Source organism: Pogonomyrmex barbatus, unplaced genomic scaffold (genome assembly GCF_055798465.1).
Source record: "Pogonomyrmex barbatus isolate J1 unplaced genomic scaffold, ASM5579846v1 scaffold9, whole genome shotgun sequence".
Taxonomy (NCBI): Eukaryota; Metazoa; Arthropoda; class Insecta; order Hymenoptera; family Formicidae; genus Pogonomyrmex; species Pogonomyrmex barbatus.
In genome coordinates, this window is record NW_028297193.1 from 444,192 (window position 1) to 467,299 (window position 23,108).

At 39.0% G+C, this 23,108-nt stretch overlaps 1 protein-coding gene across 1 annotated transcript in view; it reads left to right on the forward strand.

The window, feature by feature from the left end:
* LOC105428989 (inactive tyrosine-protein kinase Dnt) overlaps positions 1-23,108 on the forward strand; it is a 70,765-nt gene that overhangs the window by 5,784 nt on the left and 41,873 nt on the right. The window contains exon 2 of the mRNA XM_089084461.1: positions 17,005-17,132. Within this exon, the coding sequence (XP_088940587.1) occupies positions 17,005-17,132 (128 nt within the window). The remainder of the gene's footprint in view (positions 1-17,004; positions 17,133-23,108) is intronic.

Consider the following 23,108-nt stretch of genomic DNA (forward strand, 5'->3'; position numbering starts at 1 on the left):
TATAGATAATTTTTCTGTCTAAATAATTATGTAATAAATATTTAAAAAAAGCAACGTACAAGTTAATTAAAAAATAAATAAAATAAGACTAAAAGACTATCATACGTGTTTGATACACGAGGCAGGATGGCGTAAAGTGAAGCTCGTTTTTTATTTGTGTCCTCTAATTAAAAAACCTTTATACATGTTTGATATAGACGTGGTAGGATGGTGGAAACTGACTCGTGTTTTAATAGTGTTTTCTAATTAAAAGAATTCGGAAGAAGCACAAACACGTTTCGTAAAATTCAATTAAACTTGATCAAATATCACAAAGTGTAACTTTTTTGGTGTGGTTGAATCTGAAACTTGTTTAATTTTTAGATCGACGAGAATCTCTCTCTCTCTCTCTCTCTCTCTCTCTCTCTCTCTCTCTCTTCTTTCTCGAAAATGTCAGTCTTCTTTTTATACGTTTATACGTAATGTCACATTTATGTGAACGCAATGTCCGACCGTATCAATTTCCCCGAGCGGGCGCCACTGGCTAGTGGCAAGGTGGAGGAGAAGCGTTAGCCTAAATTGCAGTAGTTTGCCGACGGGTAGATCCGACCGTACGATAACGTAAACCGCCCATGGTTTATAGCCGCGCGAGCGAACCTCCGCGCGCTCGTATTCACGCATACTCGCGCGATTCACGATTGAACGTGCAACCCGCACGCCCGCCGTGTGCGTTTCGTAGGAGCGGACCGTGTCTCTTTAGCCGCGCGTTACTGCAAAGCCCTTGATCCAGCGATAATAGATTAATTAATACGTCTTTCCTGTAATTGACGGCGTTTACGCCGTCGCGTTTCCGTCTTTCGGTAAATGCGACAAATTGGAGAAGGGTTTCGGCTGATAAGCACGTCGACAATGAGGATGGATGGGACGTCTCCACGCTGCTCGATGGGTTTTTCCCTTGTTCTAATTATTGAGAACTTTATATAAAAGATACCAATCGATGCGTTTCATTAATCACTTTGACTCCCGCTAAAGAATAATCGCGAGAAGAGTTTGTGTGTGTGTGTGTGTGTGTGTGTGTGTGTGTGTGTGTGTTTTACTTTTATAATATACCTATTAAAATAAAGAGAGAAAAAGAAAGTAAGATTCGCTACATTAGACACATTTCGTTATTTTTGTACGATATTATAAGAAATATTCATTTATTAAATATATTAATGGAGAATTAAAGATTGACGTTTCAAATCTCAAATGTACGATATTGCACGCATCGTATGCGTTTCATCGCATCATGTAATTTTTGAAGCAAATTAGGAGATTACGAAGTGCTTTTGTTTTTTAAAATATTAACAAATTTTTTATCGCGTACATTTGGACGATTTAGAAATATCACATATACATATCATAGTTAATTTGTCGGCTAGCAAGTATGCAGCTGATTTGCAATCCGATTCACGAGCGCGCCAATCGCTGCGCCCGCCCGCCGGACGGCTTACACACAGGAAATTGATATGACCGTACAAACGCCGACGTTCGCGATATGCACGCTTCTCCATATCCACGATTTCGTACATATTTACACGCATCTCGCTTGTGCATCGACGGACACGTGTGATTTACGCAAACGTGCGAAGATGCGCCGTCGAAAATTTATCCTCCGACGCGCCATTGACGTATACCTAAAGCATATTGCATTTTACTTTGGCGTATATAGCTTTGCATATTGATTTTCTAGGAAAAATTTAGTACAACATTTAAAGACCATAAATATATGATTGACAACGTACTAAAACTGATCTTTAAATTTAAACGGCTAACTATATATGTCTTAATTTCAAAGAAATTTTATTTTAGAGGTGAGATTATATAATTTTTATATAACATACATACTGCAGCGTTGAGAAAGAACAAAATGTTAACAAAATGTTAATGCTAGAAATATAACTTTTATTACAAAAAAAAAAAAATTCATAAACTCAAGTATCTGTATCTGTATTCAAAAGAAATATTTGGTACATATACGTATACTCGCATATTTTTTTTCGTCCGAAATACGAGTAGCTTTTTATTCGGTGCATTTCTATTTTGTATGCGTTTCCATCTGTGCATCTGTGCCCCGATCGTTAATCTTTTTTTGATGATCGGATGCTTGAAAGACTTGTATTGATTCGAGAACTCATCGTTTCGTGCGTGACGTATGGTACGTGTCAAATGCATCGTGCACGCATCACGTACGAAGTGGTCTCATAGGATATTCGTAGGGACAGCGCAAATAGTATACATATAGAGGTGTTGGCTACACGTGTATTCGTCCCGGCACTTGCACATTAGTACCGCTTCGTCCATACGTCGATATCCGCGCGTATACGGTTAAACATATTTGTACGTGCAGCTAGGGTCAAATCCGTTCGTATTAATTGGCAAACATTAAACTCGTTATGTGTATTCGAGCCTAGCGCAAACGATGAAATGTTATTTCAAGCCGGTGAAAATGCATCTGATAAAAAAATATATATATATATATATATATATATATATAGCTAGTGCTTTTGACGTTTTTCACGAGGTTACATTTGCTATTTAAATATAGTGCGTTGCTTTTGAATATTTTTGAATATCTCGGCTGCACTTTTATCTATAGCAATTTTTAAATTTATTATATCAAAATATATTTAAATATTTTTATTTCGCTCTTCATCGTGTATTACGATCTGCTTATTTAACGTGGAATACTTTTTAATATTTTTATTTTGCACGCGCGTGTAATGTATATATTATATTTACTTTTTTCAAAGCGCGTTAGGGAGTATTTTTACATATTTTCATCGCGCTGCTCGTGCGCGCGATACGATAGATGCACCTAAAACAAGGATGCAATTCGAAAAATAAAAAAAACATGCTTTTATGCTCTATATCCATATACACCTATATACGTACGCGCGCATACATGTACACATACGCATACACATATCGCTGTGTGACGTTAAGCGTTGACATCGTTATAGGTACAAATCGGACGTGTATACGTCAATTGATGGGATCGATAATGTAACAAAAAGCGTGACGCTGTATATCGCTGTCATGTGTCGCCCATACTATAAATTTGGCGTCATTTAATTCCTTCATTTAATCGGATGACGTGGTACACGTGGTACACGAGCATTTCGGCAGGAACAAATTTGCGAAGCAAAGCGCTGGAATACATATGTCGTGTCGCGTGTACGCGCGTTTTTTCCAAGTCATCTCTTTTTCTCGAAACGAAAAAGTTTTGTCGTTCAATTCCGGCATGTCGCGTCGCGAAATTATTGCGACGCGAGTCGCCGAATTCGCTGTCCGGTATATAGGTAGGTAGCTCGTTAGAGACGGCATAAAGAGGGAAAGATAGGCCGAGGCGCGGGAACGACGAGAAGCGAAAGCGCGAGAAAAAAAAATGCATAGCGCGAGAAACTTTTCCATCCAAGCGCAAATCAAAATGCGGAGAAAATCATCGGGACGGTCGTCTGCAACCGCTCTCCACGGCTGCACATATTGCGCAGCATATACCTGCAGCACCTGTCGAAACCTATCATCGTATGAAATCTTCCTGCAGGTGCGATGGCCGTTCCACCCCGACCAATGGAAATTGCTCCCCGAACATTTTTTACACCCCCCCCCCCGTCCTCCTCGTCGCGCGGTGTCCGATCCCACCCTCCGCTCTGTTTTATTCTTTTCGCGTATCCCTCCGTCTCTCCGCGTAGATAATATCGTATCGTTCGCTCTACTTGTAAATCAAACGATATCGTGATGTCGATCGGCTTTTCGATCGTTTTATTGGGGGTATGATTTAAACGGGTATTAAATATGCAAAAGTAAATCTTTGTCGTGTATTCCCTTTGCTCCGTGTACAAGGTTTCCGCGCACAAAGGATAGCGATATTAAAAATTAAAGATTAATATGGAACAAACAATAAATGCGACGCGAGTCAATAAAAACTCGGCTCTCTGGTTTAACTTGGCTCACAGTTTGGATTTTATGTTATGTTATGAGGACCATTTATCCGTTTCAGTAATTTATTGCGCATTTATGTACACGTTATTCGTTTATTCTGCAAATCATAATGCGCATATTGATAAAAACCACAGGTACTAGAGGTACTAGAAGAATTAATATCGGTTGCACACTAAATGAATATTCAGCGTGTGATTGGGACCCACAATGTTGCTACGCATTCACATTCTAATGAGCGTGCATTCCATCGTGATCAATTATCCTAATTGACAATTAGTCGCCAGACATCATGAGGTATCAAGAATGGAAAACGTGGCATTAAATCGTTAGAGATAAAATGACTTCGTTACTCATACAAATAAATTTACAAATCCCGTTCTATTTTCATTGATTTACATCTATGTAAATCTATATAAATTAATGTTAATAATTACAGGCAAAAACTTGTACCGTACCTACATGTTTTAAATAGTTTCATTTTTCACGATAAATTGAAAATATCGAACATATACATATATATATATATATATATATATATATATATATAAACAAAAATTTATGTTAATAAAGGATTAAGCTTAATACTCGTCAGCTTTGGAATAGCTTATTTGAAGTCGACATGCAATTTTAATAAGATATGATTAAGCTAATAAGATGTAATTCAGTATGAATAGCTTTGATAAGCGACATATCTATACTAGCCATATTTTGCTAAAACTTGAGTATTAAATGATAGTTGTTCGTTGGATTTATGGAAGAGATAGCGAGGAATATCGGTGCATCCTTCGGTGCAAATAGTACGATAAATGAAAAGGTCGACATTTCTGTAAAAGAAGAAAGACATTTCTGTTTTCTATGAAAATTACATTCTTGCATTCCCAAGTCCGAAAGAGAAAGAGACAGAGAGAAATTGAGTAGGGAGAGAGGAAAGAAGGGCAGAAGAGAGAAATATTTGAAAAAAAAAAATTAAACTTGCTAAAAGAACTTGTATGAGTAAAATTGCAATATAAAATAATATCAATTAATTTAATTTTTTATAAGTTAATTTTTTTATACTATACAAGTATGTTCTGTGATGGAGAAATAAAGAATTATTTATATTTCCTCATTTCTATTTAAAAAGTATATGATAATATTAAAAAGTTGCCATCTAATTTAATTTTGTGCAACATTGTGCACATTTCTATATCATAAAAATGTACGTTGAAATATTAAAAAAAAAAATATCGTATATGTACTTTTGAATGAAATGCATAAATTCAGAAATATATTCGTATTTCCAAAGGAATAAATATATATAACTCTCTCGCGTATAATATAACTTTGTTGGAAACTACTGGTTAATTCCACAGCTCGAGAAGGTATTTATCGTTATTAACAAAGTGAGAACGCTAGTTCGAAGAGTCAGGTCAATGCGTTAGGGACATTATCGAAATCGATTTTCGATTCGGCATGGCGGTGCTCGATTGAAACTTCATAACGCGAACAATCGACAACACTTGGCACACGATGCTGTACACTGTTCGTGTCAGATATATAATTATGACAGAGATAATTATGACTCGTTTTGCCGTAATAAGCAGTGAGTTTGTTTAATTACAGAAAAAGATAAAGAAATAAATTACAAAATCCGACTACGTGACTTATTATTGCCGTTCTCAGTAATGAATATTTCAGAGTCGACAGTTATTATATTAAATACAAATAATATTTTTAATAAATTTAATATTTGTAATATTACATAAATTAGGTAACAGTTTCATTCATTTGATGATGAACTCTTTCGTCTCGAATTAGACAAGCTATCGACGAAAATTTTAGGATAGTGACAATTCTCTCGATTATTACGATTTCATTGCAACTCAAGCTGTGTTTCAAACAATAAAATTCATTCACGAAATTAATATCGCCAACGAGACGACGCCAACTTTTTCATATGATTGCGAGAGCGTTTCATTCGGCGATTTAATTAGCATTCTCTGACAGCGTCGGAACTTCCGCTTTTCTTTTTCTATAGCTTGCTCGTCCAGTCGCCGGAGAAGAGCAAAAATTTTTCCGTTGGATATTCTCCCAATTAAAAATTCCGGATAGCTGAGCGCGCCTAATTATCGCTCGTGCACGAACAGTTCGAGCGAAGTTCTTAATCAGCGATGGTTAATTGAGAAGCTGCGGTAGCGATCGACCAATCCTACGAACAAAACCACTTCTGCGAATGCTTTATACGTATGCATCACTGCCTCGTTTTTCCCTGCGTTTCTCCTCAGCCCGCGTCTTTTATTTTCATCATAAGGAAGAGAAGTAAAGAACAGGTCGAGAGAGGATCGGAAATTCTGGCCTTCTCATAGCTCTTGCGAATTGAAAGCCATTTCTTGCAAGACAAATCTTTAATTCCAAGTTCCCGCAACTTTTCCTCTTTAGAAAATTCTTCGATCAACATTAGAGATCGAGCTTTGCCCAATAAAAAATTAGAATAAAATATTTTTCTATAATTTTTTATTAAATTTTTATTAAATATATTTCTAGAAATATTTATCATTCTCCTTAATAATTTATTATTTTAATTAGAAAATTTTCATATTTAAATCGAAATGCTTGAAATTATTTAGAGATATTTTTATATTCCAAGTTTAATTAATACAAACTCGCTTTTTTATCGTAATATATCCATAATATATCCATACTTTTATTAAAGGATCGATTGGAATTTATTTGAGGAATGAAAATAGATTTAGCGAACATAGAGCACTCTATGTATGTTTTGTGCGTGTCTTCCTGTGAATTATGCAAACTCGCGGAGATGGCTAGCCGATTGTAAAGTAGAACGTCGTAGGGAAAGTAATCAAATTTTAGTCCTGTTAAATCCTGCAATGAATGTGCATTCCGAGAAGCGTCATCCAGGGCAGACAGGGAAAGGGAGACAGGGGGTTGAGAAAGGGCGTGAAAGGAAAGCATGGGAGAGGAAGTACCGTCACTCGAGGGCGATTAACGATCGCTGATAAAACGCCTGATGGTAGGCGAGTTAAAGAGATTGACTGCTTTCGCAATAACCGCCAGGATAGCATTGGCAATCTAGTTTATTAATTTGCTCGCTACTTAGTGGAATGCGTTAATTAATCGGCGTGTTATCGGATAGTCGTAGTGATGAGATAGTTGTAGACTGATGAGATACGAAACGAAGGATATACGTTCTTAAAGATGTCGTATAAAATTACTATGTGATAAATTACAAAAAAAATTGATCAATTATTTTTGTCAACGTAACGGGAGTAACTTTTCTTTTTATTATTTTACAAAAGAAAATTTAAACTGTGCAATATAAAAATACTGCTTTTGAAAACTAATTAATAAAATGACATAGATTTTGTAATTTTCGCGATATATTCGTTCTATTCTAATTTAGCTCAATTAAATGGAATTTACTAGCGTCAAATGCACATATGTATTTGTAAAATTTAATGGAAACACTTAACGTATGTTCGATTAAATTGATGTATCGCTGGTATTACGTTCATTAACGAACTGTCGGCCCGTTTGTATCTCATCGATGTTACTCCTCGTGATAATTGTCGCTAATTATGTTTCGCGCGTTCGCTTTATTTGAACAAACGCGCCATTATTTCTTTACTTCTTGGGTCATTGTCCACCTCGTTACAGTGATCGTTCTAATGAATCGTCACGAGATTTAGTACTGACACGTTGTATCGATTTTGTCGCAAGTGTTGCCAGTGTCTGTTTCATTTTCATGTCAGATTGGAACATGTTAGACCGAATCGACATCTCTTCGACAGTTATTAAAGCGAGAGTCGCTCGCGTTAATATTGTTTTGAAGATTTCTTTTTTGAACATTTTCTATCTTAGAAAAATATAAATATCTTCTTCGCGATTTCCAATTAAAGTTAGACTAAAGGATATTGACATATATGTGTATCAATTTTTGTGATAGTGTGTGATAATATTTGGAGAGAGTTAATTTCGTTATTTTCTTCGAAAATTAATACATGCCACAAAATATATCAGTTTTTTTGTATTTTATCATTCAATCCGTTATCTAGATGATTCGATTGAATGTAGATTGTATTGAACAATGTGTCGATTCAGGTTCAAGCTTTCACCAGGGATACATCACGTACTGTCAAACAATGACAATCGTTGCACGAACGCTGCTGCAATCGCGCAGTTTATATTGAATGCGCTTTTTTTCCAGGAGAAATCCGCGTAGCGAATAATTCGTGAATAGCCTCGCACTTGGTTTAGCGCTAAAATACTTCCGTAACAAAGAGGTGAAGGGAATAAAATGGTCTCTTTTTTTTCGCACAGCTGTAGTCTCGATGTAATGAAAGCTTGCATCGCGGTGGCCCCTTTTTCGCATTCATCCCTCGGCTGCCATCGTCGTCTCTCTCTCTCTCTCTCTCTCTCTCTCTCTCTCTCTCTCTCTCTCTCTCTCTCTCTCTCTCTCTCTCTCTCTCTCTCTCTCTCTCTCTCTCTCTCTCGCGAGCACACTTTTTCACGGCAGCAGCTACCTTCCGTTTGTTTATGGCCTCAACTATTTACCGTCGCCGAGGAAACAGGAAGGTTTTATCATGAGCATGACGTTAAATTGTTAAAAGAACGACACGCGAGGAGAATTTCATTGAGTTTGTTAAAAAAAGCAAGTTACTTTTACATAATCTAACTTTTTCAAATCTTTTCCTACGCCTTTCGCTGTTCCTTTGCCAGGAGTGATATGCGTTCGTTTATTTTTTTATTAATATGTGTATTTTTAGCGATATGTGTATATTCTAGTAGATCGTCGAAAGTTTACAATTTTTTCGGATTGTACGGACAAGTTGTAGCTCATCAGTTTTATAGTAGATCCGTAAATCAAAAAGAGATTTTCAATCAATTCTTCTTTGATTCTTGTTTCATTCGTGACAACGAATCGACAAATTTTTTTGTCCTCTCTCTCTTTTCGTTATGTCAATTTTAATATCAATTAATGTCAATGTAACATAAATCAGTATAAAGCTCGCTAAGTATAAGGGAAACATATAAATATCAATCAGGACAATATAAGCAATTTTATATTCATAAAATGAATAAAATAAGATTGGATAAGGAACAAACAAGAAAATTTTGCGTTGCACAAGAAATTTGCTTATATAGGGGAGACTTATCGATGTATGGACTTTTCGACTTGAAACGAAATCCACATATAGCCACGTCGAACACGTGCTCTCACAAATTGACATTAACCGAGCGACGCGATTCGTTAGTTATCACTAATGCCGTCGTTTCGAAAATTAACGAAATTCAGTAATTGAGTAACGGGAGAGGAGGGGATAGATCGTGTAATATTCATTTCGTTCTCGTGACGCTGGATCAATATTTAATAAATGTTTCAATCTACCTGAAACAACAAATTTATTGGCTCGAACGATTACCATTCGCCGACAATCGCGCCCGAGGGGCCATGCGCAACTAATTAAAAGCACAGGGGTATAATTGAATATTAAGAATTCTGCTCGACAAAGCGACGAGCGACCGATGGGGGAGAGACACAAACTGAGCGTGCGATGGGGAAGCAACGGCGAATTTTCACGGAACAGGCGAGTTGCGACTGATTTTAATTAAAGACAAACATCCCGTTCGACTAGACGGGATGCGACGCTCTTTCGTGGCCAACTTCGAGGAACAACCGTCCCGAAAGACTCGTCCACTTCTTTTTGCTCCTTCCGCTTTGTCTTTCTTCCGTTAGTCCTTGTTTTTCCCATTCCGTTTTCCTTTCGTTCTTTCCTTTTTTCCTCTTTGCTACTCCGTCGTTGATTTTCCGCGGCATTCGCTCTCGGCTCTTTTTTCGCCAAACTATCCGACGAAACCTCGGACAAGATGTCGAAAACTACTAGAAACGAACCGAGAATGGGCAAGCGAAGAGAATGGGAAAAGGTTTTCGGGAGATGAGACTGCCGTTGAACGAGTGTAGATAATTTTCAGAGAAAACGCACGAGCAGAGAGGCAGGAGTTAGTTTGAACTTTCATCCAGATAATTTGCGAAAAGTGACGCCAGCTTGTTCCAACGACCTTTGCCTCCTGTTTCTCTACTGCATCCTCTTTTACTCAGTCGGACATGAAGCGTACACGAACACTTAAAAAAATTGGTCGCTTTAAATCTTTGCTAAAATAAAGTGATGCTTATGTTCTTTGCGCAAATTAAAATAAAACTTTCGTTATTGTAAGGAGAATAAAGAAAAATGCGAAAATGGCGCAAGTCGCGTAATATGAAATTATTAATAAAAGTTTGATAAAGCATAATGAATATTTTTGATACCGCAAAAAATATAACGCGAGTTTAAATTTATGTAACTTATACGTTCAGCCCCCCTCGTACATCGTCAAGTCTCTCGCAGCGAAATGTAACTCGTATCGTATCGCTTTGCCGGTGAAACAAGGTGGACTCTAATGAATAACGAATGAGGGAGGAAGACCGAGCGAAGTGGAAGAGTAAAAGATTAGCTTCTGGCGATATTCCTTCCATCGCATCTATCTTCTTTATTGCAAATTCGACTAGTCGACGTGACGCCGCGCACTCTACGCGCACCCCGGGAACAATAAATGACTCCTCCGGAATTCCATCCGGCGCCAACGCACACGCTCGCAAGCCGGAGATCTCGCGATAAATGATTCAGATAGAATGAATCGTGGAAACTGCTCAAGGTCGTGACGAGGTGCTGCATTGCGCTTAGTTCGATGCACCTCGGTATCGATCCTTCCTCGCGGCTCTTTCATCATCAGAGTTCAACATTCGCGATCTATCACGCGCGGAAAAGAGTAGATATGATAATGGAGCTAATTTTTTATACGACGGATGAATAATTCATTAGGTGTAGGGTATGATAAGGGAAGGTAACGTAATTTTTTTCATTGCGAATAAACATTTTCGATATGACTATACACATTAACTGAGATGTGTTACATGAATCAGGGAAACATCGCTTCAGTATTATTGTCATAATTATAGCAAGTACATCAGTGGATCTTTCGTGTCGCGAAATAACGTATGTTCGGAAGGAATCACAGATTCGTGATAGAATTGGCAAAGTTAAATGAAGAATGGAGTCGAGTATCCGAAACACAGATATCGTGGACGCGATATCGTTTGAAAAGAGCACGCTCGTTACCCCGACGAAGGGGTAAACGGCGGATGGAAACGGCGATCGGGGGAAACAAGATCCGAGAGCAGGAGATTAGTTTCCAGGGGATATCAACCCACGCGACTTTTTCCATCTCCGGCGATCCGCGAAACGTTTCGAATTTCCGTGGTAGTCAGTCATGCGACACACGCAGAGTTCCCCCCTATCGGCGGGATGTGTTTCCTACAGGATGTTGTATCCTTAATGTGTTTACCTTGGCTCCTGACCCTGATCGAACCCTCGCGTGTCTTCCCATCTGCGCGCCTACAATATCCACTTGAAGAACATCCGTGCTCCTCGTCGCTTAGCCCGGCAGTTAGGTGAATACAAATTGCGCGGCGTGCAATGTTAATGGATTGTCGCGACTTAGAAACGAACGATCCCAGAAGCTAGAACACGCTAGAACATGAAGACATTCTAATAAATAAGACTTGTTAGTTCCACGTAAGAGCCAAAAATAACACGAAATACATTAGTTTGTTTTACTTCAAACATTGTTCAATAGGCGTGAAAATTTAGAAATTTAGAGATTTAACGATAAACGGAAAAGCAAATAAAACAAGCAAAAAGGATAAAGAAATAATTTTAATTTCTGTAAATTAAATTTATTTGTACAAAAGAGATAAAACCAACTTTAGTTTAGGAAAAATTTAGAGACACATCGTTCTACATAAAATTGTGTCGAAGCTCCAAAGCAATGTTTAATATTAAAAACATATTTCCTTTTATTAATTTATATAAATCTTATTTCATATTCTATTTGGAAGATATAATATACATATATTTGATAGTAGAAAAAAAAATTTTTGCGAATTAAATTAGATTTACAAAGTGACAAACAAAACTATATTTTTTTTTAATTTAAAATGATATATCTGATGATGTTTATTTTAATATCGAATGTCGAAAATTGAAAGCAATAAATAATCTTCAATATTTCTTCATTAACAATAAATAAGTCTCAATTCTAAATTAATACATTAGAAAATCTGTCATGTTCAAATTAAAAAATTCACTTAATTGCGATATGCATGATCTCTAAAATTTAAACTTTGCAAACCGTTTACGTTATTGACAGATGATTGTACGAAACGCAGTTACTCGCGCGTGTTCATTTCAAATTCAATTTGGCGTCGCATCAGTCTGTGATACACAACGTCAATCCCTATGCTAATTCAATTTTCCTAGCATGGTACATGCTTCTAAAATGAATCTTTCCACCTCGAAGTAACATGTATATTTAATTTCAAAATAATGTATTTTTTAGAACATTTCTAAACATCGTAATTAAGGAAAAAAATTATCGAATCGCTTGTTCAAGAATGATGATTAATTATTTGACGATTAAAATTTTTAACATGACAAGTAGTAAAATCTCTTTAGAGATTTCTGTTTAAGGAGAGTCGAGAGTCGAACAAATGAAATCGCACTCTGTTTTAATAACCCGAGATAGTCGTTCATACGCCAAACATGATATTCTACTTAGCATCGTCAGAGCGGGAAGCTCTGCCTTAGATGAGACTTCACTTCTGAAGAAGCATCCATAAACTATCCTCCTTGTTCCTATGCTCTTTTCCAACGGAGAGCCATCTCCCATGGGATAAGGCAGGCGAACCGCCCGCCCTTTTTCCTAAATTCTTCCTTCCTTGGCGGTCTCTCGACGGCAAATTGATAGATCGCCCTATGACCCATCGTGATCTCGCGATAGTTGCATGTGGGAGATACGTCACGTGATTTGATGGATTCGACCGCGATTTTATCATATGAAAGGACAAACTATGTAATAAAAGATAAAATAAATGATATTTGCACGCGCGCTCGCATGTCTGCACGCTACATCGTTCAAGTCCGCCACACGGAATTTGCCTTGAAAGAAAAGGAAACTTTTATACGCGAGTTTCTTCTCGAGGATAATACGCAGAAAACTGAAGAAAGATTACCGTGCAAGAAATGCGACACATGACAGCTTTATGAATATATATATATCTTTAGAATAGAATTAAATATAGAAAGCAATAAGTAACATCTTTTTATTTTTCAAGAGATTATTACAACGGATGAAAAAAAATTATTTTCTTCTTATTAGCGATAGATAGCTTAATATCAAAAATTCAGAAAATGAGGAAAATTATATTGTGCCTTATTTCTTGTTTAAAATTAAAATAAGATTATTTTAAATAAGATACTTCATCTCTCGGATGAAAAAAAATATATACACCTGACGTATTAGCTCTCACTTTTTTTTTCAAACAGACCCGCGTATAATGGAGTTTGCTCCATAGGTATACGGCAGCAATTTAAACTGCGGACGCATACGGATGCGAAGTCACGCGTAGAGCGCGCGGCGCAATTACCGCGTGCCGCCTAACTTTTCGCCGCCCGCCACCGAACTTTAATGTACGTCGAAACGAAGATGCGGGATGCCGTGAAATGAAATCTACTGTACGACGTGCGGTCGTGCGGGACATCGCGGGTCGTCTACGTAGTCCCCACGTAATACCGGCAACGTAATGCAGCGGCTGTGCCGTAGGGCAGCGCATGGCATGGTACAACCTGATTATGTCCATTTGTTGCTCATTCGAAACCCCCGGGCGATATCGCGGAACTTAATCCACCCGAGTTAGTTGCGCGTGCTCGTTCCTCGTGGGATCGGCTAAGATTTATCTTCTTGTGAAATATTTTCTCCCGGTACTTTCCAACGTATCGCCGGAGCGTAGAGTCTCTCAGACTCCTCCATGGCGGAGGCGTTCGCCGAGAGAAAACGCGCGACAGAGAAAACTCGCGGCACGCCCGATTCGCTCTCGCTTCTTCGGCTATATCCCGAAGCCGTTCCCGTTTTACGTGTGCGGCATTCCCGCGGATACCTCGCCCTGGACTAACTGCGACTGATAAACCGACGTATAAATATCCCCGACGACTTTGCATCCCAGCTATTTCGCCGATAACGGCGTTACACACAATGAGGGGGGTAGGCAATAAAGATTCGCGTCCATCGCGGAAGTTTCTTCGCATTTTCGGAATTTTCCGGCAGACCACGCGCGCCCATTTTGCAAACGGGCGAAGTTTAATTGACTGGAACTGAGAGCTAATTACTCACTCATAATTTTCGTAATTCAGAAAAATCCTCATTGTGAAATTCCTTCTCTCTCTTGTTCACATCATTTTTTCAATGAATCGGAGGATTTCGACTGTCACTGAGAGATCTGAACGCGCGACTGCTTTTTCAAGTTCTGCATTTATATGTGATGGAGTACATTCAGAAAGTCTATTCATTGAGTTTAATTGACTCGTTGTCGTTGGTGTGACAGAAAAATTTGATATAAAGCGCGAGCCGCTTTTATCTCGTTAGCTTTAGGAAATTACGCTTTATATGTATAACTACGTGAATAAATAGCAGTTTTATTATTTCACGCAGCTTGCGTAATTACGACGAATGTTGAATATGATAATACATTTCTTTCTTTCAAGGAAGAAACTGTACAAATGCAGGATAGCGCGTAACACGATACTATTAGGCAACGACATTCGCGTTTCAAGTTTCGGGCCGCCTTAAAGTGCAAGTGGTAACGCGTTTACTTAGTCAGACACGACTCTCCACTTTAGCCGGGATTAACGTCTGATAATAAAATGGAGTACAGAGGGATTAATTCGATTTCGCGGATGTTTCGCTTAATACACGGCCGACTGTCATTATCAGTTTCTCTGCTGGGTGTTAGTCTTTCCTTCGTAAGACCCGGGGCACGAAGTAGAAAGTTACTTAATCTTCTTACTACGCTTACCCTCGACTCCGCCCGATGCCGTCTTAAACTTCGACTACCAGCATTTCAATGTATACGTATATTCATGAAACGCTAAGCTGTCGCTAAACCGTATCACAGCCGTTTGCGTCTTGCTCGACACTTTGCTCGCAGGAATACAGATTCTACAGTCCATTAAGATTTTTAAGACTCAATTTCATTAGGCTCCCATTTTGCATTACATCGTACAAATATATATATATATATATATATATATACGCGAATAAATACAAGTATGTAGGTTCATTTTTTATACATCTCTTAAACATCTTTTGTAACTGCAAACAAATAATAGAATTTTGTCTTTAATAAATTGTTAAATATTATTAAAACATGAACATTGTAATTTTATAAGAAGAGCATCTAATATACTTCGGAAATGAATAGAGATATTATAAATGAATTCTCAGGAAATTAAATGTTGTAAACTCTTTTGACTGTTAAAGGGCCGAGAGCACAAAAGCAGTAGTAGAACTCTCTGTAAAGTCAGCCCATTCAGAGTCGGAGTGGTCCCCATTTGCTATTATAGTTAAAACTTTCCGGACTTCATACATAATATATACGTAAGGGTACTGAAAACAGTATCATATAGAAGTAGAAATACAAATATTTCTCAGCAAAAAATTTATTGCGTTACAATTTAAAATTATAAATAGCTGCGGAGAGTTATTCTGTATTCGTTATATCCTGTATCGCGCCTGATCGAAAACATAATTAAAGCGAGTAACAATAGGAAAGTGAAACTTTCCAATGTTTAACAGCTACTAACTGCCGTCGAGCCACGCCACGTATTTTCGCTCGCAGCGTGCGAATCATACGGATTTGTAAGACATCCTATCCTCTCTTCAGTTTTCCCTCTCTTCGTTTCTTTTCCCGTTCTTTCCATTTTTCTCTCTTTCGCTGCATTTTATGTGCTTCTCTCCCGTCGAGTGTACAGCACTCCGGATCTGAATATCTCGCTTCTTTAAAGGGGTCTTATCGCGAAGTAAACGCGACCACGGTTGCACCGTAGCGTGACGTCGAATACGATGGTACGTACCTATGTACATATGTACGTGTGCGGTATATCTGACAGAACTTGTTCGCGAGCGTGATATCGAATTGCGTAGTCATACGTGAAGGCAGACGGATGACGCATCCGATCGCCCGAGGAAATTCAGATCCTTGTGTATCTATACGAGATTTTTCGGGCCGGAGGGGCAGCGGGGAAAGGGGGGACGGAAGGGAGAGAAGACGGGAGACGGCGGGGGGAGATGTGCGGGGGAAACGGTATGTACGTGCGAGTGCCCAAGAGGAATTTTCAGATCGTGATCCACTGAAAAAGAGGATGTGCGCGGAGGAGCGGAGTAAGACGAAATATCTGGCATCGACGGATCCGTATTATAAATCCGTCCGCGGAATCCCCGTGGTTATTTCGCGGTAGATATTCTCCGAGATACGATTCCGCCGCCGCCGTATGAGAAATACGCCGATAATAATCGCCGATAATATTAGATGCCAATCCTGCCACGACGATGTCACGCGTCATGTGTGCACTCGTAATACACATTTCACCTTTCGCTCTCGCTCCTTTTGATCTTTAAACTTACATATATCTCTACGAGCGACGTACAAGTGCGCCGTGATGTGATCAAGAAAAAGATTAATACGAATCCAAAGGAATGCTGTGTATTTTTCAGTAAGCCATAAAAATATACACACACACACACACACACACACACACACACACACACACACACACATATAAATAAATTCAGAAAAGATGACATAATATTCTATCAGAATTTCTGACAATGGTTCTATACCGCGCAATTCGCGTGCTGAAATCAGTTTTACGACAGAATTATTCTGCCTTCTGAAGTTTCCATGGAAATGAATTCCGTATAACTACGATACTTGGCGTAAAGAAGACGCGACCGTGGTCAATGTCCCCAACTTATAACGAAGGGCTGCACGTGCCGTAGTTCGCGATCGGTCGATTCATCGGGGGGCAAGCAGAGCAAGCGGAGGGAAACTTTGCCGTACAGCTTTTTCATAATTGATCGCCCAATCGATACACTCTGTTATTCTGCTTTCAGGACTCGAGGCCGAGTTGTACTACGTGCGGGAGGGGGTGGTCAACACGTACGCGATGAATTTCGTCGTGCCAGTGCCGGCGAGCATAGCGGACCTAGAATTTTCATGGCAGAGCCTCGTAGGACATCCGGTACGTATATCTGGAAGAAAACGCTTCTAGATTAATCGAACATCTAAATCTACGGATTACAATTTTAATGTATCTTTTCGACGTTTATTTATCTTGCTTTCGCCTTCGGTATTTGCTCGAATCAAAAAGATTCTTGCTCTTTCAAACTACAATACATATATCATATGAAACTATTCCACAAACGTGTAGAGAAAATTTCAAGTCTTTACGAGAGGCTTTTTCCATCATCCAAACGACGCTTTCTCGAGATTTCTTTTACACTTTTGGTTATGAAAGAAATCACGATTCGCGTATTCGGCTGCTACTAAAGGGACATTAAAATACGAGTTTCTCGTGTGTTCGAGCAAAACGTTTCCGCCGGCCATTAACGAGACGCAACAATGCGGAACAAAGTAAACACGTGACCCCGGCTGGAATGGTAACACACAGTATCTTCGTTTACGTTCCGCCGCGGGATGGTGGCCCGTCACGGTGGTTTACCGGGGGTGTTCGCTGAGGGTTAAGAGGGGCTCGGCTCGGGTGAGGCACGACGGTGCAGGGCTGTATCAATACTCTATCAATATGAAATACAAACAGATGGCCTGGGCGTGAAAGGGACGGAGCGAACCGGTGTACACGGTGCGGTTCGGTATTGCGCTCCCTTCGGTCACCAAGGAAACCGAACGCGCCCTCGAAAACCCCTCGCGACGTGGTAGAACGCGGGAAAAACGTGAAAAGTCGCGGCTCTCCCTCAATCGGATGTTAAACGACAAGGAAATCTCCGTTCTACAACTAACAGCTTCTGTATTTTATTAGCCGTGACTGCTGTACCGAATTCTGTCGATTGTTATTTCACTCGGTTAGCTTCACTCTGTGCGTTATCATATTATTCTTTGTTCTATTACACAATTAGAGTTGTCATTAAAAATGTCACGTGAGCTTTGTTCTTCGAAAAAGAGAAATGTTATAACATTCTATAAATTGCTTAAAAAAAAAAAAAAAAAAAAAAACAAATAATTATATTCTTTAATGTTAGCACGGAACATATTAATAGTAGTTAAAATCTAAACGTATTACACAAGTTATTCTCCAATAAATTAATAAAGTCATTATAAGATCAACAAAAATGAAAATTATACATACAAATTACGTATATCAATTAAAAAGATATTTCATGTTGCGAGCTCGTTTTCGCTCGCGTTTATGTGATCGCAAAGTTACTTTACACGACGAGTCAACGAGTTCTTTCTTGTCGCCATCCGTATGTTGGTGGACATCGTATCACGAATTCATTGAATCCCGGGATTTTCAGAACGAGCGTCCGTAAAAGGCCGATACGTTTGCGCCACAAATCCGGGGTCCGTTGCTAAAACTCGACGACCATGTTGCGATCGTTGGAAAGACGTTCGTTCCACTTACTCGTAGATGTATAACGTACGTCTGGTACCATTACGGTGGACGCTTTATTGCGGGAATACCACGGTGACCCATCTTATCCCGCAAGGGAGTGTTTTCTAACCCTCCACTCTCCCGTTATCTCGTGGACCTATTCGTAGGTTCGTTAACCGCGAAATCGCGCCATTTCCGTGATCACGGAGCCGTCGTTTCGCCTTATCTCCTGCTCGCTTTTGACACGACGAGAGAGAGTTTCGCTGTTGGAAACGGCGAAAGAATGGAAAGACGACGTGCGTAACGGAATGAGAAACGTGTACGACAATTGATCACTTAATTCTGTACAGATACGATAGTTCTACGATAGCTTTTCGCTAAAACGTTTACGTGAGAACGTTAATTAGTTCTTAATTCTTTATTAGATAGTATGTAAATGTTAAATCAAATTAATTGAAAGAAAGCGTTCGAGTGTTTTAAATTATCTTAAAATTAGAGAAAAAAAACTAAGACTTCTTTATAGCTATTATAATTATTGAATATATTTCTTTTATTTTTTAAAGAATTATTTTGTTATAGTCATACTAAACTTTTTCTTTCTCTTATTTCTTAAAATTTTTAGAATTTTTCAGAATTAAATCTCTTCAAGTTTACATTCTATCTTGTTGAATTAGATATTTAGAGGAAAAAAACTATGAGAAAGATTTATCGATAAACTCATAAATGACATACACAAGCAATGTACATGGAGAACATTAAAATGCTTTTGTGAGGCTGTGATATATACTGGAAATTTCTTGTCGCCCGTTAAAAGCACGGTAAATGCCGTCCAAACATGTTTCCGCACGTTGAGATATGATGCCTCGTAGCACATTCAGTAGCAACTCGATTAAACGTAATATTATGCGGTTTTATCGGTCTCCATCGTAGGAACAAAAACTTTTCTTTCTCTATCGGGGGAACATTACATATCCGTCGCAATTCTGACTCACTCGAATGTCGTTTCGCGTATCTGCATCCTGTAATCGGATGAGAGGATCTCCCGTAGGATATCGCGATGTGCGTTCTAACTAATCTCATCATCTGGATTGGCGAGTCCGATCGATGAGTCACATCACTTTGTTACTTGTCTTGTCCGATGCTTTCATTTATCGAATGGCTCTCTTTCAGATGAATAAATCGATCGCGTATCGTGAAAAAACTCTCTGCTCCCTGCATAATTTCTCTGGTATTCCGGTCGCGAAGTGTTGACGGAATCGCCGTCGTCAGGCTCGTTGTTGACGGCACGAACAGGAAGGAAACGCTATTTTTCACTTTTAACATGTTTCACCGGTAAGATTGCCCTCGGAAGACGTCACCGTGGTAGTGAAAAATGGAACCGAGCTAGGACATCGAAGAAAGCAAAAAAGAGATCACAAAGTAACACGAAGGCGGAAGCAACCTCGAGCGATAGCGCCGCCCTCGATTAGGTTCTCAATTCGCGCTACAGCGAATCGGAGCATTACGCATTTATTTCTTCCCCGTCTTCCCCTCCCTCCCTTTCTTCCTTTCTCTGTTCCCAATTCGTCGCCTGCAGCGAGACGGGAGTTATTGGTCGTTTTGGGCAAGGATATAGACTGAAATGAAGTTTCTCATCGCCGAGGGGTGGCGTCCCGCCGAATCGGGAATGATTTGTGAATCATCCACTTGTTAGTCGAAAGTTCCCGTCGCGTTGCTATTTTTTTCCCTCGAGTCGAGACTGGTGCGACGTATGGCGTTGGGGTCGTGGAAAACTTGGAGGGGTGTCGCAGTCTGGTAGTACACGGTACCGTTTCTTCCTGTTTTCTCGACTCGCTTTTAGAGCATTTCTCGACCCTTTTTTCTCCTTTTCCTCGTCCTTCTTCACGAACTCGGTTTTTCTCTTTTCATATATTCTGTATTACTTTCCTTCGCATTTTTATTTTTCCTATACGCTTTCCTTCTTGTCTATTTCTGAGTGCAGTGTTTTCCTACGTATCATACATTTTTCTCTATTTCCCCTTCATTTCTTCCGCCATTCATTTTTTCTTTACTTTTTCTTTCTCTCGCACCCTCGTTCCATCTCGCTTCGAGATCGGGTTGGGAACTGGGGTGGATATAGGGTCGATCTGCGATCTCCCCTGGGCGACAATTACTTGTAATACCGTTGGTCTCTCGGGGCCGATGAGAACTCGATGGGGCGTACTCTTTGTAAGAAAAAAAGGATATTACTGTAGCCTACATCGAGTCCGGCGTTGCTCCCTTATGAAGGGCACGATCTGTCGCTCTTGTCTTATCATGGTTGACGTGTCTGATGATCTGTCAGAGGGGGTTGCTCTTCAATTAGACATGTGTACGTCCTGTCCATCATGCGAACGGCACATTTATAATTATTATAATTGAAGCGCAGTATTAATTATAACATGTAGCTGCACTTTGCATCTGACGAAAAAATTGTTGCAAAGATTGTTACTGTCATAAATGTAAATAAATTGCCATTTAACATAATTTAACAAATCTAATGAATAATTTAATTATCTTTGATAATTTAAATATCGTTTAAATATTTTTGTAAATAATATAAATGAAAAAATCCATCTGAAATTAATTGGAAAATACGATTGAAAAAATATACACGTAATTATATCACATCGCGAGCTTTTGACTCCTACTACTTAGTAGCTTTGCAATTAAATCTTTGCTTCAATTCTCATGAGAATTAGATCCAATCCAATATTCGACCGGGAACATATCCCTTAACTACTAAATACCAATTTGCGATGCACTCGGCGGGTATTCGCTTTGTCGAATGACGCGTCCATGTACCATCGAATTCCGGCCACTTCCGTTAATTAATGAAATCCAAGCCGCGGCTCATTCATCACCGGCGATCGTACGCGTCCGCGGATCGGAACGGACGCGAGCCGTATCTCGTCGCGCGAGCGTTCCGATATATATACGTACGAGTATGTATGGTGTAAACGACGCGCGCCCGTACGCCTTTACCGTGCGACGATGACGGCAATTTCGAATTAATTGCAAATTCACTGAGATCATGCTGGTTGGGTGACGCGAGGGTGATTAATGTCTCCGTGATAATCCGGCTTCCCGCCCCCACGGTCCAGCCGCCCCGTCCTCCGTCTCGTTCTTCCGGCCATCGCGGTGCTTACGTATGGTAAGTGCTGTGGGATAACAGCCTCGTGTTTCGGATAACAGGGAATATCACCCACGGGGACACCCGACACCCGTCTCCACTGCCGCCGCCGCCGCCGCCACCACCGCCACCGCGGTGGCCGTGACAAACGCACTCACCACGGATTATACGACATAATCGCTGGAAACCCGAGCACCCGACGAACGCGCGGTAATTTTCCTGAAATATTCACGGAAGATTTCGGTGTCGAAGAACGTCCACGTTTGCGGCCGTGTAACAGGAGACAATGACAGAGGGACGGTTGTGTTGGATTTAACGATGGTAGATTACATCGTGACGTTCTACCGTGCTGGTGATTTCGGCAGACATTGGCTGAGCCTTGCAAACGAAATTGAATAGGACATTGCTTTTCCATTTTCCACGTTAATACTTTGACAAGTAGTAAACTAGCTAAAAAAAAAATCCAAAGTTTGTTTGATATAATTGAAGATAATGATGATAAAAGAAGTCGTATATTGTATCAAATATATATTTGACTTTTTAGTATTTGACATTACAATTTGTAGAATTATTTTATAAATTTTCAATTTTTTCTCTTACTTTTTAAATATGTTTCTAACGCAAATGTATGTGCAAAAATTGATACATAAAATCACAAAACAACTTGAATAAAATTTCTCATACTCGTTTATGTAAAAATCGCGCTGTATCTCTCTAAATCCGTTGCGTCGCGCGTTCGATGTTTCTATGATGTGAAAAATAGTCGATGGCAAAGTATCTTTTTTCTCAAATGCAGAAACCTTGTCGGGAAATATTCATGTCGAGGAATAACGTCTATGATATAAAATATTCAAAAAAGAGTCCCATATGGAGTCATTGTGCTCTGTAGCGCTTTGCATTGTTGAAGCGAGAAAACGACCGTTTATTGCCCTCTGGGATTACTCAAGAGCCGATAAAAAATTTAACGGCATCCATCGGATCTTCGTTAAAACGCATGAATATGTCTAGTAAAGTTAGACATGTTAATCCTTACAAAATCCGGTATTAAATGAAACATACTCATTTGTAGTAGTTACATATTCTCACATGTATAACTTTATTTGATTAAATATAAATTTTAATATTACGTCTTTTGACAATTATATATATATATATATATATATATATATATGTGTATATATGTATATATAAAACTCTTAAATTTATTCAAACAATACATAGTAGTATGAGTAACAGACCAAATCTTATGGGGAAAGAGAGTCTATTATACGTATAAATTAAAAAGTAAGAAAATAGATTATTAAGCATCTAGAAGATCTTGTCTATAGAATTTTGCCCATTTTTATTATTATCTATTGAACCTGTTGCATTGAATTATTTTTAAATTTTCTTCGGTACTCCATGCAATAAAATTATTGCATAATTATACATATATATATATATATATATTATAAGTT